Source organism: Corvus cornix, chromosome 5 (assembly GCF_000738735.6).
Source record: "Corvus cornix cornix isolate S_Up_H32 chromosome 5, ASM73873v5, whole genome shotgun sequence".
In the NCBI taxonomy this organism is placed as follows: domain Eukaryota; kingdom Metazoa; phylum Chordata; class Aves; order Passeriformes; family Corvidae; genus Corvus; species Corvus cornix.
Genome location: NC_046335.1, coordinates 56,035,962 through 56,053,510, shown reverse-complemented (window position 1 = coordinate 56,053,510; position 17,549 = coordinate 56,035,962). Strand labels below are relative to the sequence as shown.

The following is a 17,549-nucleotide window of genomic DNA, read 5'->3' as shown; positions in this document are numbered from 1 at the left end:
CCAGGATAAGGGCTCTCTCTGGATTTACAATGGGACTCTGCTGAGGAGGGTTGGAAGTGTTTTTACCAGTATATTCCCACTGACCTCTTCCAAGTATACTGGGACAAATTTGCTTCTGAAAGGGGAGTCATTATTAATGCCCTTTGAATAGGTAGCCCAGAGAGAGAAGCTGTAGCTGAAAGTTTGCCCTCAGCACTTGTTCTTCAGCCAAAATAATGCTATATTTAACTTACGAGCTGAAGAGTTCACTGCCTATGAACACCCTACAAACCACTCACTGATTTAGCCTTTCATTCCAGTACTGGGTTGACTTATCAGCCCTGATGGGTTTCTTCAACTGGCACTCTGCAAGATGAAGGGTGGGATTTTTCCATGCTGACAGAGGATCACAGTTTTTTTATCCCTTATGACAATCACCATACCCAATTCACTGTGTTGGGGGATTTCCCCTTTCACAGTGAAAGAGGAAAAAATTTAATGTGAAGAACTTGGGTCTACACAAAGCTAGAATTTCTCATGAGAGACCACGAAAATAGTTTCAGGGTTTTTTTCCCAATCAGAACCCAAATGACTGTCACAACTTGCCTTGTGAAATACTAAAGTAGGTACATCACTGTTTGTTATGTTTTTTCTTAAAATGGGACCATGTAGTCAGTGTTGCTGACCCTGGAGAAACCTCAGCCTCACAGAGGTGCATGCTGTGATTTTTCCTTTTGACTCACCAGTCAGAAGTGAAAAAGGCAGTGGGTGAATGATGTTAAAATGCACTGGCTATCTGCTAGAATCTGGTCTGTGGGGTGGGTACTCATGGTGTCCTCCCAGGGAATCTGCTTAGAAGATCAGCTTTCCCTTGTTTTGTGATATTTGTGATATTTTCTTTCCAAATTTCTGACCAGGAGTTCAAACCTTAATGGTACAAGTGACCAAGATACCACAGTTTGAAGAGCTGCTCTTTTCAGGCAGTGTTGCTCAGAGTGTTAATCTCTATTAATATTGAAATTTGGCTGAGTTGATGCTTGATGGCTCAACACTGAGTCAGTGTGCCAAGCAAACCCACCTCTGCAGGTGGTTTGGGCGCTTTTCTGCAGGTGAACCTTCCCTGTGAATGTGCTATGATCGAATGTCCCCCCATGTCCAGGTCCTTGTCCCCGTTTCCCTGTCCTGCTCTGTCTGGCATCAGGGCTGCTGCCACACTGAGCCAGGATCTGCTGCTGCCCCAGCCTCTCTGTCCCACGGTTGCCACAGCCACTGTCCATCCCCCCTCTCAGGTTTGTGCTGAGACTGAGATAAAGTGACCTGGCTGATGACATCCAGAAGCACTTGGATGGCTCTGCAAAGCTTTCCTGGGTGTGTTGCTTCTGCAGCTCTCCCTGCATGCAGCCAGCATGGATTCAAGGGGTCTTCTCTGTCTGTTCTTGGTCCTAACACAACTTACTGTGTATTAGTACAGTTGGAAGAAACTACTGCTCTTAATCCAGTTTTGAGCACCACTAGGACAAAAAGATGCATTTTTATTTTGTTTGCAGTATAGGAACAGGGGCAATTTTTCCTGAAGAGGGGGATGTATTAAGTTCAGTGACTGGACTAGGATCAGTGCGGAGTTTACTGTGGCACCAGAAAAAAACCATCCTTGACTTGCTTGCTTATGGGTAAATCATGGAAATCTATTTAGAGATCTAAATAGCATCTACTTATCTTTTTCTTCATTAAATAGATGTTGTGGGTTTTTTTAAATGCTGTGTTCTATTGCAAAGTGAAAGTTCAGAGCTATGGTTATCATGTCCTATATTGAGCTCATGCCCTGTGATTAAGGCAAATGTCTGGACAAATGAAGAAACATGTATATCTGGGGGAAATAGCTGTTAGGAGCATAAATGCCTGGCCAGTAGTGCAGAGATTTCCTCCAGATGCTTCTGCTTTCCCCCCACCTGATCCCCCTTTCTTTTGATTCTGTTATTCACAGTGGTCTCCAGAGAAGAAGTTAAACCTCTCAGGGAACCGACTCCTTTTACAATCAGGATACCAGACTTCAATAATTATCTGCAAATCCAGGGGCCATCCAGTGAGTTATGTGAGCTAAGACAATTGGAAAGTGTACAGGAGAACTAATAAATAACAGGATGAGCCTGAGGCATTTCACAGGATAAAAATAACAGGTAATTATCACTTGAAAGATTTTTACAGTCTCTTCATTATTTGAATATAATTAACTGAGAGAGGCAAAATATTGCAGCCTGGTAAGGTGAATCTCTGCCTTAAGAAAGGGGCCGTGCTCTTTGCTTGGGGAAACTGTTCGGTGGAATTAAGGCTATACAATTTTTTGTATATAGATAGAATAAAAAGGGAAATACAAGAAATTGAAGGTGAAGTGTCCCTTGGCAAGGTCTGGCTTATTGATATCTGCTTTTGCTGGCGTATATGTGTAACTCAGCTGAGTGAATACAATATTGTTCTTGGCTTTGCTTTATGGATTGCTATGTCACAATGGTTTAAGACCATTTTTGGTTATGAGAAAAGACATAACCCTTTTTATACATACATTAACTTCTCCCTGTTATCCAAAGCTGTAATTTCTCTGCAAGATCCCCAAGCCATGGGTGAGGGCAGGTTTATTCACTGGGGAGAGCTGTGCATCCTCAGAGCAGCGATGGGGACCTGCCCATTTCTTGGACTCCTGAGCTGCAGCGGGAGCCCTTCGCACTTGCTGAGGACTTGCCTGAATTCAGCGTCCTTTCCCCATGGGAGAGGCACGAACAGGTGAAAACCACGTTTGACTGCAAGTCAGCTCCACAAGGTCCTTGGTCCGGACTGAACCAGTGCATTTCACAGCTATCGTTTAACGCCTCTAATCTGATTGCCTTTAGCCTGTTCGTTCGCAGTCAAGTGGATGTTTAAAGGCATTCCCCGGGGTCCTCACACTCATCTTCATCCTCACTATTGTATTTGCCTTTTAGGTTTAAGGGAGCAAAGAGTGTAAATGGCCGTCTGCTATGGAGAACTCCAGACAATGCTGTATTTCTTTGGATTTGCCACGATCTCCCTGCCGCAAAAACAACAAAAAAAGAGCCCGAGGAGAGGAGGGAAGAAGGAAACCTCCCCTCCCGCGAGGTGCATGGATTAATGTGCCGTGGGAATTGCTTCCCGGGACAGGCTGTGACTTCAGAGGGTGGCACTTGCGGAGGTCGCAAAGGCTGCGGCCGGGGGTCGTGGGAGAAAACAGCAGGGAAGAGGGTGGAGGCTCTTGCTGCGGCTGCCTCCACCCCTTTCAGGCAAACTTTCCAGCGGGAAGGGAGGAGAAAGATTTAAGATCAATAGCTGCAATGCTTAACTCCGTCATAAAGAAGCCGGGACGGGGGATTTTAGCGCAGGGTTTGAAACTGCATGGGTGCCGGTGGGCGTGTTTGGGATGTTTGTGGAGAGGTGTCATCGCTTGCTCCTGTCGTGACTTGGCTTTTTTCCACTGAGGCACGGCACGAATGCGGCATAAAGCCGGGAAAGTGCCTGTGATGAGGGAACGGGGGGGCGAGGGAGTCAGCGAGCATCTTCCGAGCCCGCGGGGCCAGGGATGCGGTACAGCCCCGGACCCTCTCCCGGGGTTCAGCTCCTCCGCCTTCGTTCGTGTATTTGCTCATCTGCGAAGATAAGCAGGGGAAGAGGAAAGATGGCCAGCGAGGGGAGAAAAATAAATCAACTGCTATTTTTCATCTTTGACAAAGTAATTAAGACTCGTTCGTCTGCTCCACGGGCCGCTGAGGCTCGGTTTGCGGGCAGCCCTTCCCCCGAGGGGGAGGCACCGCTCGCAGGGGTCCCCAGGGGCTCCTCCGGGGAAGGGAGGGGCTGTCTTCCCGTCTTTTGGAAAAAGTGCGACCCCCGCCCAGGAGCAGCCGCCTTCCCTCCCAGCTATTCCCTTTGGGAAGAAAACCGGGATCCCTCCAGGCACAAGGGTCTCACGTCGAGGGTGGGTGACTTCCCCAGAGCCCCGAGGGAGGGGTGGGCGGTGTCTGGTGGGAGCTGCAGACAGGTGCTGTTCCTTAATCCCTTGGTACACCATGTGGGCTGGGAGGGTGGTTCGCCTGCGGGACAGGCGTTCGGGAGGGACGGTGAGAAGGAGCTCAGAAAAATCATTTGAATGACCCTGACGGCTGCTAGTTGGGGCGCTAAACCCCCATATTGGAGGGATTTGATTTGGTTTTCAAAGGAACCGTAAATCCAAACTCGGAGTTTGGACCAAAGCAGGTGTTTCCATCCCAAACCGCGTGTGAGAAGGCGGGGGCGGTGGGGAGCTGGGCTGTGCGGCCCCGAGGGCCGGCCACGGACGAGGAGGACAAAGGAGAATGTTTGCCAACCGAGCCGTGTTTCTGCGTGGGTCTCCCTCTTGACCAAGAATGGATCCTTGGCTCCGGTGCTCAGCGAGAGCCTCTGGCCGTGCCCCTCCGAGGGCTTTCCCCGGGGTACAGGGGAAAGAGGGGTGCTCTTGCCTTTTCAGAAAGTAAAGGAGATCGATTCCCTTTTCCAGGGGTGAAACTTCGATTTCACGTTTCAATGCTGATGGAGAAAGCAAAAATAGAGCTTGGAGAAGAACGAGAAGAGTGACTTTTCCGATTTTTGAGAAAACAAAATCAGTCAACCCAGTGACTCTAGAAGACGTTTAGGGGTCTTCCCGACCAAAATACCTCTTAGACTACTGCCTTGTCGCTTTTAATTCGGCCCGTGCCTTTAGAGGCATTAACGTAAACTGGAGGTCAGCATAGCTGAGCTAACAACAGATCGCTCTGCGTTTGGAGGATGCCTCGAGAAGGGAACACTGCAAAACACCACCAGCTTCTCCCCCTCCCCGCTAATGCCAGCTTCTGTGACCGCCCCTCGATTTCTAAATAGACCCGCGGAGAGTACATGGAATCACAGAAAGGCTTGGCTTGGAAGGGATCTTAAAGTTCATCCAGTTCCGCTCCACTCCTGCCGTGGGCCGGGACGCCTCCCTCGAAACCAGCCTGCTGTTCTGCATGACAGAGCAGAGGCAGAAAAGTGACTTTAAAGACAGGAACGTACAACAATCTACAGACAGTGTGTGTGAAAGTGTGTGCGTGTAGAAATACCTATATGTGCGTACTGTAATTATACACCTATGGCACAGGGAACCCCCACGCTCGAAGGAAGATGTGCGAAGCACCACCGCGGGTTAACGACAGCTGTGCTGCAAACGTGCTCTGCCGCTCTGCTGGGAGGCAAAAGCATTTTTCAGCTGCGAGACTGACTGATCTTTTCGGCGAAAACCGATTTTCGCCGTTCTGCTTTGCTGGCCCCTCGCTCCTCGGCTTTCGTGGGGCTGTCAATAATTCCGGCGAGTGAGTTTCAGCTGCCACCGCAGTGCCGAGGTGTGACGGAGGGAGCCGGGGCCGCAGCCGGGCGCTGCGGGCAGCTCGGCCGCCTGGGCTGGAACAAAGCTGCCCTGTCCCTGCCGGGGGTGGCCGCTCCTGCTGGCACCGCGCAGCCCGCGGCTCTGCAGCGCTGTCCGGGCTACCGCGGATTTTTTATTCACTTCGTCCGCCGAAACAAACGCTCGTAACCCGTAAAAGCAAGGACGCCGAAGAAACGCGTGTGGTGCTGGCGAGTTCAGCCCCCGCCTCCCCTCCCTTCCCCTCCCCTGCATAGGCGCACGCTCCACTCTGCTTACGCTAAAATGTGAAATATTCTCCGAAGAAGCTGACACCAGCAGGGTCTATGCGGATGAACAGCGTCTCTGACGCTGAAACGACTGGGAAGGTTGCGTAGGGAGCATCCCGATTTGCCAATGCGCTTTTTATTTTTTTTGTCAGCGTGAACAAAATTATCTTGTGCTCAAGAAATCTTTGAGAAAGCCCCTCAAGTAGCAAATCACACCTACGAGAGGTGATTAGGTGTGAATTACTTCGTTGCAAAAACGATTCTCAGTTAACACCTGACTTTTAATGAGGAATAGTTTCCCCCCCAATAATCAAACATAAACGCCTTCATGGGTGAGGGAACAACACCAGCAACTTCAGGGCTGTTGCCGTCATCTTTGCTCCCACTTGACTGCTCTTCGGACAGTTCTGATGAAAGAGAAGTTTGCTTTATTGTGTGTATCGTTTAATTGGAGTTTCCCCCATGAGGCACAGTAAAAATAGAAGATATAATGCAATTTTCTGCAACGAGACCAAGAAAGACGCAATTTAAATGTGTTTGTGTACTTTACACATAGTGGACTTCTCACTCCGTGCATGGGAATGTGGTTAGATACAAAATTGATCATCTCTATATTTTTATTTTTATATCCACGTATATGGATATATAAAATGATAACGTACATAAACAAGGTGTTATAATATCTGATCTGCGAATTGCAGAAATGCAGATTTTTAAAAAAGGGAGCTGGATCACACTACAATAAGAGGGAGGAGGAAGAGGAGTAGAAATGGAAGGTTTCTCCTCATTTCTCTCTTGCCTTGGGTGCAGGAGTACGTGTTTCTCACATGTTCCCTCTAATTGTCAGCAAGAAAGTTCTTCCGTGCCCCGGCTGGCTGCGGTTTAGTAATCAGCCCCCATATGAGTCACAGGGAACACGCAATGCCACTGCCGCGTGAGTGACAGCCAGCCGGCGCTCCGGCTTCTCGGTGTCCCTTTAAAATCTGAAACCAAGGGTAATGATTTATCAAACTCTTATTATCAAGAAAATGTCACACGAAGGGCACCTTGCTATGCACTGACGCAAACTCAGTCTTTCCCAAGGAAGTATAGAAAGCTTTGCTCTGAACTGGGAAAATCCAGTCTGTCAATTGCCTGTGCCGCTGTTTTTACCTCTATCGGCTCGATCTGTGGCTATTTAAGACATGGTAAGTGCTTGATTTCTTCTCTTCCATACCGAGAAGGGCTGGAGGAGCAGAGCGGTGGCGGAGGGGGAGCTGTCCGCGGTGCTGCCGGCGGAGCCAGCGCGGAGCCTCCCGCGGACGGGGTAGGGATGCTGCGGGGGAGGGGGCGAGCACGGGGAAAGCGGTGGTACCCCAAAACGCACTCATTTAGTGACCGAGTCCTTTACCCCTGGTGCCGGGAGAGTGGGATTACGATGGAGAGAAAACTTGTGGCGGAAATGGTGACGGGGGGTTTTGTGAAACACTCTGAAAAAAGAAAGTGTATTTGTAAAGCTAACATTAAACTGATGGGAAGGTAGGGTTTGCCTGCAGGTTGCTTAATGTATAAAAAGAAGATACATTTTAAACTGTAGTTTTAAGCTGGAGGGAAAGGTAGAGGTGAGTGTGGGAGTGTCTTCAGAAACCTATTTAATGATTAGGGGACGCTTAAATAAAATCTTTAGCATTGTGTGAGTCGGAAACACAAGAAAAAGAATAGGAGAAAGCTACTGTTAGTGGCGTTAATCTCTCTGTGGCAGTGCGGTTATATTTTGGGGTTTTTTTTGCATTTCGCTGTCTTGCTGATGGGCTTTGAAGCATGGCAGCCAGCTCAGAAATGTTCACCAACACTATTTCACTTGTTTTTTAACATCCCCGGCTGCCTACAGGGCAGCTTGTCTCCTGCTCATATATGTTAAAAAAAAAAAAAAGTCGATGTGCATTGTTGAATGACAGAAAGGAAATGGGGCGTAAAATTAAAGAATCTTTCTACACTGGTGATAGGGAAGGGAGCATCCTACAGTCGTGATGTGAAATCTAACGAGGTCTGGCGGCGCAGTGCTGTAGAAACACTTATTTAAACTTGAATTACGGGTTTGCAGATGCTGGTGTTGTTATTTGTTTGAGGTTTGTTGTTGGGGTTTTTTTTTTGGGGGGGGGGGGGAGTGGGTTTTTTTTGTGTACCGTACTCTTTTTTCCCCCAGAGTATTAACGCTGAATGGGAGGGCAAGCAGGCGAGCCGTGGCTCCTCGAAATTCTGCAACACTCCTGTATCCCGGTTTTCTGGCGCATGCGTTTCCTGCACGAGGACAAAAATTCGTAGAATCACTGCAGCGCCAACAGTTTTTTTCTCTTCTTCTTCTTTTGGTAAAATATGTGACGTTCTCATTTTAGGATTACGCCAGTCAAAGGGATATGAGCAAGCAGCCTGTGAACAACCCTGAAGCGGTGGCTCCCGGACCCAATGAAGGTGCGGGAGTTGTAAGAATCAGCCCCGAAAATGAGCCGCAGAACGCCCCTCCGCAAGCCCCCGCTGCGACGGCCAGGCTTTCCCGGTCACTCTCTAACGACAGCAAAACCCTTCCCTCCGAAGAAGCGAAACCAAGCGATTTTGAGAGGACCAAAGTCGGGATCTGCAAGCTCAGCAGCACCCCGGTGCAAGCCAACTCCACCCTCCGGAGGGAATCTGTGGAAACCTTCCCCTGCAAGCCTAGCCCCGGGGCAGGGATCGCCGGGCAAGCTGCTATCCCTCATTGCAAAATTCCCGCTTTGCAAAGCACAGACGGGGACGCTACCCTAAGCCTTGGTAAGAGCACGCTGGAGCAAAACAACGCCAAGGGCGCCTGGGTGACCTTGAGCCAGAGTACCGTGGTGCTGGGCACAGATGGCAACGCTTCTGTTCTTCCTGGCAGAGTGGAGGGGGTGAGTTGTCCCCTTACAGGTTTTCTTTCCCCCGCTTCAGCTCGTGGGAGGTCTTTGCCACTCAGCACCGATTTGGGGTGGAAGTTCTAAAATCAGGTGCAGATGAGTCGGGGATGGGGCTGTGCCGCGGGGAGGAGGGAAGGAAGAAGGGGAGAGAGGATCTTAGACCCAGTGCTGTAGTGCTGGCGAGTGCTAATTATGTAACAGCGGTACAAATGAGCATTCTGTGTAATTCCAGTTGGTTCCCGAGCCGTGCCTGTAGGTGTACCCCGGCTCTGACCCGCCGTGCGCGGGTGCGCACGTCCTTACACCTCCCAGCCTGAGGTCTGGTCCTGTCCCCAGCGTCAGCCGTGAAGGGTGCCTGGCCCTTCCCCCTCCTCAGGCTTGTCCGCCCGCCCAAACCCCCGGGGACTGCGTGCCTCGGACCCTGTAACCAAAACCAGGCCGAAATAAATCAGCCCAGTGCCGTCAGAGGTCCCCGGGAGGGGGATGCCGCCGGTGGGTGCGTGGCCGGGAAGGTGCCGCTTCCCGCTCCCGACGCTGTCCCCGTCCTCCTGCCTATCTGCATTTTCCCTGGGAGCGGGCTGGTGGCGGTGGGGGCTGTTCCTTCGGTAAAAGCGGTTTCGCCTGGATGTGCTGGGAACCGCGGTCGGTCCTGACCCTGCCGAGGGCACCGAGGGCTTCCATCCCCAGGGGAGGCGATCTCCCTTGCAGCGGGGGATCAGGAGCCGGGCTACCCCGAGCGCTCTGTGGAGGGCCATGATTTAAATCCCTCTTTCGTGTTTTTTTTTTTTGTTTTTTTGGTTTTTTTTTTTTTTTTTTTTTTTTTTTTGGTAAAGGAGAGGCCTGGCAGCGGCGGCTGCAGGGGAGAGGGCCGGGAGGGTCTCCCTGCCCGGCCGCTGCTCGCCAGCTCTCCCTCCAGTGAAGCCGGCAGCACCGCCGTGCTTGTTTGCTAAAGTGGCTGGTTTCCCATCTCTCTCTCTTCCCCCCTCCTTTTTTTCCCCCCTTTTAGGAAGACGATGTGGGGGATGAAAATAAAGCCCGAGGGAACTGGTCTAGCAAGCTGGATTTCATCCTCTCCATGGTGGGTTATGCAGTGGGGCTGGGCAATGTCTGGAGGTTCCCGTACCTGGCCTTTAAGAATGGGGGAGGTATGATGGCTTTTTCCTGTCTCTCTACCTGCAGTACCGTACGGGTCTGAGCCAGTCCCTGCCTTTTTGGCGGGGACAAACACGAGGGGAGCGGGGGCCGGCGGCATCCTATTGCCCGGCAGCCAGCCCCGGGCTGAGCCGAGGTGTGGGGGCATCTTCAGACCGTCAGACACTTGGTGAAACATCTGCCTGGGTTGTTGGGGTTTTTGGGTTTTTTTTTTCTGGTTGGTTGGGGTTTTTGCGTTCGTTTTGGTTTTGGGTTTTTTGTTTTGTATTGTTTTGGTGGTGGGTTGTTTTGGGTTTTTTTTTTTTTTGTTTTGTTTTTTGTTTTTTGCTTTTTTTGATGGTCCCCTCTTGAAAGCAGGAAAGCCCTGGCGAGATGTCTTTAAAAGGGAGCGCTTTCCTTAAAAACACCTGCAATTGGCGCTGGCGGGAGAGGGAGGAAAATGAAGAGGCGTGTTGATCACAGAGGCAGGGCTCCGGACGCCTCAGTTACACACAGTCGGGTCTGAATCCGCAATCGGTGCGATGGGGAAAGAGGAGGGACTTTAGAGTCGGGATAGTGACAAGAGGACGTTTGACCCCCAGTCGAGACATTTCGCTATTTCGTGAGGTTTGGGGAAATTGTTTCAATGATCCGATTGAGAAATATTCGTTTGAAATAGAGTGAATGTCGATCAGTTGAATAGAGGCGAGGAGAAGTTGGAAGAGGGGTTATGCTGGTAATAGTTTAAAAGGGGAAGAAGAAGAAGAGGTTTATTTGCATGGGTTCTCCTACCGGAGACCCTTCTTGAAACGGAGAACCGGTGGATGATACTGGATTCAGACCCTTGCTGCTGTAAACCGCTTCCCTCTTCGAAAGGGCTCTCAGCAGAGGATAGTGGTGCTGTGATCATCGAAAACAGTCGTGTAGAGCCCGTAAGAGCCGTTTTCTGTGAGGGAAGAGGCAATTTTAAAGATTTATTTTAAATTGTGAGCTTTTTTTTTTTACCCTTTTCATTTTACGTGTAAAAAATTTCAAGTGGGAGGTGTTAAATACTGATTTAGCAATATGAGTATTTAATGTCTGTAGCAAACGCTGGAAATGTAGAAAACTGCCACCCATCTTCTCCCCCACCCCCCTTCCTCCTGCCCGTCGAGGCTGGAGGCACCGGGAATCGGTAACAAACCGAAAAATTTTAGTAGAAAAATGTCTTGACGAAGTTGTCCCCAGTATCACGGGGTGATTCAGGTTGCTCTCTCTTCTCTCCCCCCTGCCCCCCAAGGTGCGTTTCTCATCCCCTATTTGATGATGTTGGCTCTAGCTGGGATCCCCATTTTCTTCCTGGAAGTCTCCCTGGGGCAGTTTGCTAGTCAGGGCCCCGTGTCGGTCTGGAAAGCCATCCCCGCCTTGCAAGGTGAGCGGAGCAGGCTCCGGCCCGGTTTTGGGGAGCATGACCTGCACTCCGTCTCTTGCATGGCTTCAGCCGCCTCCCTGCGCCCCGCTCCGCCGCATGCCACGGGCGCTCCGCGGGCTCCGCCGCTCAGCGCGCAGCTTGCGCGGCCCTTGAGGGGCCGCCCCCGTCCCACAGCGGGGCTGTCCCCGTCCCTGTCCCTGTGCCAGAGGAAGCCCATGCTTTGCAGCCGCCGGGCCCCGCTGCTTCCGCCGCCCCAGGGACTAATGGCTTTTCCTCCTGTCTCCCTGTCTGCCCGCAGGCTGCGGCATCGCCATGCTGATCATCTCGGTTCTGATAGCCATATACTACAATATTATTCTGTGCTACACACTCTTCTACCTTTTCGCCTCCTTTGTACCCGTGCTCCCCTGGGCTTCCTGTAACAACCCCTGGAACACGCCAGACTGTAAAGATAAAACCAAACTTTTGCTAGGTAAGTCGGGACATGCTTATACTCGGCTTTAATTTCTTTTTTTTTTTTTTTTAATTTGTGGCCATGGTGGTTTTCCAGAGCTTTCTGCAGCTCAGCTGCGCCCCTGGGAGATGCCAGAGGAGACTGCGGATGACCGTGGCCGGGAGAGGTTCCCGGCACGGGGGAACGGTCTCTTCTCAAGTCACTTTGAAGTGATCTGTATCCCCTGGGCACTTCCCCCTACTTTTATTTAAATTTTTCCTCACCAGGGATAAATGAGATTTGTCAATTTAAATACTAAAAAAGTCCTATTTTTTTCCTTCTCTCTCTCTCTTTTTTGTTCCCCCCTCGGAGGAAAACTCTGTGTATGCAAGAAAGCACAGAACAAAATACCACAGCTGGGAGCCTGGGGTGTCTGCTAAAGACGAATTATTTGTCTATAGAAAAGCTTCTCTTTAACGAAAAAACCCAAACCCGTTTCTGCAAATGGCTCCAAACACACAATGACATGAAAACGGAAAAAGCAAACCTAGTGAATGACCTTTGGAAAAAGGTGTTGGCACCTGAACAAAAGTTCAAGAAACTAGGCATGATCTAATGCATTCTTGTCATTTTACAACCAAACTAAAAAGAAAAAAAATCTCTACACTTTATTTTTCTATTTCCCCACCTCATTTCTTCCTAGATTCCTGCATTGTCGGCGACCACCCAAAAATACAAATCAAGAACTCTACTTTCTGTATGAGTGCCTATCCAAACTTAACCATGGTTAACTTCACCAGGGAAGGAAACAAAACGTTTGTCAGTGGGAGTGAAGAATATTTCAAGTAAGATCTTTCTTTGTTTAGAGAAATTATGTTAATCTTTCTGTAAAATCCACTGGGACAGGCAACAAATCACAGCTTGGAAAACCAGAAATACAGTAGTCAAGGGCAGTGAATGATGCTCATTTTTTATGCTTAGGAACGATGAGAGCTGAATTCAAACACTGGATTACTTGTTTTCTGTTCCTGTGGTGCTTAGCACAGCTGGGGTGTTGGCCCATGCCCGGCAGTTTTATCTACTACTGCAATGCAGATAAATAAAATAATAACACGGTGAGAATCACTGGAACCTTCTAGAGAAACTGCTGAGGACGCTGAAGCAAAACAAAAATGGAATTTGAGCTGAATTACTGCCTGTGGTTGCTGTCATTATTTCCTGTCCCCTGCCCCCCCCCCCAATTTTTTAATTTCTTTTTTTTTTTTTCTTATTTTTAGGTACTTTGTATTGAAGATTTCAGCAGGAATTGAATATCCTGGTGAGATTAGATGGCCCTTGGCTCTATCTCTTTTCCTAGCTTGGGTGATTGTTTATGCCTCCCTTGCTAAAGGAATCAAGTCATCAGGAAAAGTAAGAACAATATTTGTGATTGTACACTCACAAGAAAGCAGGGTGCTGTTTTTAGAGACTCACACTCTTGTTTAAGGCTGTGAATTACTGAAAATATTTTCAGTAAATTACTAAGTATTAATTGAAATGCCTTTTTCCTGTCTGTGTTTTCCTTTCTCGCCAAAACAGAAACAATTTTTGTGACTTTTTTTCTCTGATCTTCAATAAATTTAAAATGAGCTCTTAAGCTGCACTCAGCAGTGGGATGGCAAAAATGGTACTTTCCAGCCTTCCCTATTCTGTGTGGTGTTCATCAAAATTCAGCAATCATCTCACATTTCACTGGGAACTTGTGATGTAAATCAAGATATTAAGTAACATATTTTAAAATCAGAACTGAACCTTAAAAAAGCTCAGTGTGTGTGTGAGGAAAATAAGTAGGTGTTTCCTGGGATAAAGATAGTGGAAACGGAGACATGAATTTCCTAGAACTGGTCACAGAGCTCCAGTTCCAAGCCATCCCTTTGCTTCTAGAAGCTGACTTCACCTGTTGGGAGGTCACTTGGCAGTTAACAGAAAGTCCTAGAGACTCAGAGTGCCAGGAGAAAGTTGAGATTTTTTTTCCCCCTTATATTAGTGGGATAAATAAAAATATTTCATGAAAGGTAAGAGACTGGATAATAATGTGGGTTTGGATGTGGCAGTGGATATTTTTCTAAGTGACTCTTACTGGCCAAGAAAAATACTGACTCTGATGTCAGAGACAAAGTTATTGACTCCTTGGTATTAGAGATAGAAATCCTGTATTTATGTAGAGATTAGGTCAGTATATTGACTGCACAGAAATTCATCAGGGCAACTTGTTGAAACACCTCTTGAAACAACAAGAAAAGCTCAAGAAGCAGTTTCAAAAGTCACTTCAGCTCAGACCACAGGTTGAGGGAGGTGATTCTCCCTTTCTTTTCCTGTGAGAAGCAACCTGGAATCCTGTGTCCAGCTCTGGAGCCGACAACATAAGAAGGATATAAATCTCTTGGAGCGAGTCCAGAAGAGGCCACAAAAATGCTCAGGGGGCTGGAGCCCCTCTGCTATGGAAACAGGCTGAGAGAGCTGGGGCTGTTCAGTCTGGAGAAGAGAAATGTCCTAGGAGACCTTCTAGCACCTTCCACTCCCTAAAGGGGCCACAAGACAGTTGGAGAGGGGCTTGGGACAAGGACATGGAGTGACAGGACAAGGAAAAATGGTTTCAAACTGGCAAAGGGAAGGTTTAGATTTGATATTATAAAGAAAGTCTTCTCTGTAAAGGTGGTGAGGCCCTGGCACAGGTTGCCCAGAGAAGCTGTGGCTGTCCCATCCCTGGAGATGTCCAAGGCCAGGTTGGGCTGGGTTTGGATCAGCCAGGTCTAGCGGACGGTGTCCCTGCCCATGGCAGGGGTTGGAATGAGATGATCTTTCAGGTCTCATCCAACCCAAACCATTCTGTGGTAGAATCCCACAATCTGTTTTGTTTAAGACCCAGATGCTAATGTGAAAAATATTTGAAATGATCTTGTGTTGAATGTAAAGCTCATAATGGCCATAATCCAACCATTTTATTTGACCACAGAGAGAGCTGTGTTCTAGATAATTATTCAAACATTAAACACACAACCACTGTTGTGTATTTAGACCTTGTGATGATTAGGTCTGTCTAGTAATTTCACAGACTTACCTTTTTTTGAATTTGGACCAGAACTATCATCATGGTGATATGTAGTTATTAAGAGGTACAAAGAGTGACAAGAATTCTTTAGGCTTTTTTTTTTTTTAGTTAAATACAGAAAAATATAGAAGAAAACTACAGAAATGTAAGTGTTATTGAGTGGCACTTCTCATTTCATTTCCATTGAACTGTGATAGCTCACTCTGGGCAACTATCAAAAGTGGTATTTTTCCTTTAGCTGTAAATTCCTATTGTTCCTCTCCAGACAGAGAGAGGAACCCTCTTCCCTTCTCTGTCTAGAATACCAGCTCTTACCTCTGTTGTTGTTGATGTTATTATTCCTGTTTCCAGCAGCAAGAAGAGCTGTAAAATTTCAAATTTCCTGGGAAATAACCCTGTTGTTTTCTTAGTTTATCCCCTGACTGTTGTCTCTGAGCCTGAGTTGTTGCCTTCTTCAGGCAATGGTGTAGCACTTAGATCTCCCCTCCTCTCTTCTTATCCAATTTAGCCCTTTCAGTAACCTTTTCTCTGCTCTGTGCAGGTTGTGTACTTCACAGCTACATTCCCCTACGTAGTTCTCATCATCCTTCTCGTAAGAGGAGTAACTCTACCTGGAGCTGGAGATGGGATCTGGTACTTCATCACACCCAAGTGGGAGAAGCTGATCGATGCTATGGTGGGTTTGCTACTGCACTTAAAGCTGCTGGGATGAACAAATCATACAGATCTCTTGGGGTCTGCTGCAAGCATTTTCCATGTGCAAAGGCAGCGCTGTCATCTGTGGAAACTTGTTCTTTGTCTTATGTGGGTAAAGTATTGTTTAGGGTCACTGGCAGATAAAACATCAGTATCTGAAGCAGATTTTCCCTCCTGGTTTGTATATTTTGTTTCTGAATGTATTTGAACTGATATGTATCAGACAATATAGTTTTTGTATTTGTGTCTTCCACATACAGCAAGGTTTATATTGTCCTTTTATATGGGCTCAACAAGAACAGTGCTCCTTATCAAATGGGCCTGATGTATTTCCGGGCAGGACTTTGCTTTTAAATATTCTATTGACATCCATCGGTGTAAGTTCATTTAAAGTAATTAGGTGTTAATCCCCTCACAGCAACATTTAATAGTGTTACTGAACTTTCTAACATTCTTTCCTGAAGCTGATGTTATTTTCTTTCCTACTTAGGTTTGGAAGGATGCTGCCACTCAGATTTTCTTCTCCCTATCTGCAGCATGGGGAGGTCTAATTACCCTCTCTTCATACAACAAATTCCATAATAACTGCTACAGGTGTGTAAGAGTGCAATGTGTTTGTTTCATTAAACAGGTTTGTCCAAAACCAGTTGTCCTTCATCTTGCAGAAATCTGGTTTGTAAGACCCTTATCTCTTGAGTTTTTTATCCTTGTCCTTTTTTCCCCCTCTTGTCTTTTTGTCCTTTTTTCCTCATCTTTTTTTTCACTTTTCCTTTTTTTTCACTGTTTCCATTCGTTTTCTTTCCTTTTTTATTTGTGTGTGGGTTTTGTTTACATTTAACCCTTCCTGGTTTGGTATATTTTCTCTTCTCCCCAGGTCCTGATCTACTAGTCTCAAAATGAGCATTTTTGGCTTATTAAAGTTCCTACTGGCTCCTCAATTTCAGAATCAGGAGGTTGAGGTTGAAGTGCAATCTGGGAAGTGTCAAGAGCTGTGGGCAGTGAAACAGTCACTTGGGAGCCAGCCTCTGCTGAAGGACAGCCCATGTGTAGAGTGGGCTGAAGTTTGCATTGTGAAACATGCAGGACTTTAACTTGCAGCTTCCATATACGTGATTCTTACATCTCCTAAATGTTCTTTCTTTTTCCAATTACTCCCATCGTGGTTTTACGTGTACAAAGTTATTTCATGTTGCGAAATTTGAAATCACTTTTATTTGAAATCACTGAAAGCAATTTTTGCAAGGAAAACCACCAGTGTATAGCTTTTCATCCAAAAGCCTGCCAGCTAAAATGTCTGCAGATGGAAAACACAAAAGCAAGTGGCATTAGTGGAGAGCTTCCCTGCTATTGTACAGTCTTTAAAGCCAGTCTGGAGCAAACCTTTGCCAATTCCTGCAGCGCCAGAGGTGCTGATTCAGGACAGTCAGCAGCATGCGCAGGGACACACCCAAGAGGATGCTCAAAAACTTTCCCAGATCAAGACTTCAAAGCAAACACTCCTTGGGATTTCCACTGCCATGTCCTATGACTTCCAAGGAGAGAATACAAAATACTTAACTTTAAAAAGAAACGTGATCAGAATTTTAAAAAGGAATCTCAAAAACATTTTTACTAGCGCTAGAAAGTAATTTAATACAATTATCCCAAAACATGGATGAAAAGTAATAGTGTTACATAGTCAGCGACTCCCACCCAGCAATCCTTTGGGTCCTATTTGTGAAAATCCTATTCTTGGGCTGTGATTTTTTTTTGTTGATGAATGAATACAATCAGAATATCAGGGGAAAAAATGGCAGAAGAATCATATTATCTTTCTGTGTTAATTTAAAAATGTTTTGTGGAGTTTGGAAGATGTTAATGAAAATTTTGAAGGGAATACGTGGTAATGAAGTATAAAAATCTTACAGTTCTAATACCAAATACATGCTTTACCTGTGTTAGGGAGAGATATGGGAGACTGAAGTAGAAGTAATTAGAAAAGCTTAGTTACTTCTAATATTTTTAATTTTATAACACAATCTTGAATACTGAAATGAAGCATGACTATTTTCTCCTTCAATTTTTATATTCATTACATTTTAATACTGCAATTGTACTTTTCAGTTACATGTTAATTTTAAACATAGTAAAAAATCTGTAATTGCAGTAAATTTGAATAAATTGATTTCATAATGAATACCTGCAATACTTCAAACCTATCTAGGTTTTGGAAGA

General features: G+C 46.9%; 1 protein-coding gene across 2 annotated transcripts in view; it reads left to right on the top strand.

Annotated features, from left to right (window-relative positions):
* The first annotated feature begins 6,613 nt into the window (after positions 1-6,613).
* Positions 6,614-17,549, top strand: part of SLC6A5 (solute carrier family 6 member 5) — a 33,872-nt gene continuing 22,936 nt past the window's right edge. The window contains exons 1-9 of one of the 2 annotated variants that reach the window (XM_010412651.4): positions 6,614-6,851; positions 8,040-8,567; positions 9,580-9,718; positions 10,984-11,115; positions 11,414-11,587; positions 12,252-12,393; positions 12,826-12,958; positions 15,181-15,315; positions 15,826-15,929. In XM_010412651.4, coding sequence (XP_010410953.3) covers positions 6,849-6,851; positions 8,040-8,567; positions 9,580-9,718; positions 10,984-11,115; positions 11,414-11,587; positions 12,252-12,393; positions 12,826-12,958; positions 15,181-15,315; positions 15,826-15,929 — 1,490 coding nt within the window. In that variant the 5' untranslated portion in view covers positions 6,614-6,848. Of the gene's footprint in view, positions 6,852-6,890; positions 6,971-8,039; positions 8,568-9,579; positions 9,719-10,983; positions 11,116-11,413; positions 11,588-12,251; positions 12,394-12,825; positions 12,959-15,180; positions 15,316-15,825; positions 15,930-17,549 lie in introns of those variants that run through there. The other variant, XM_019293745.3, reaches the window with a different exon arrangement.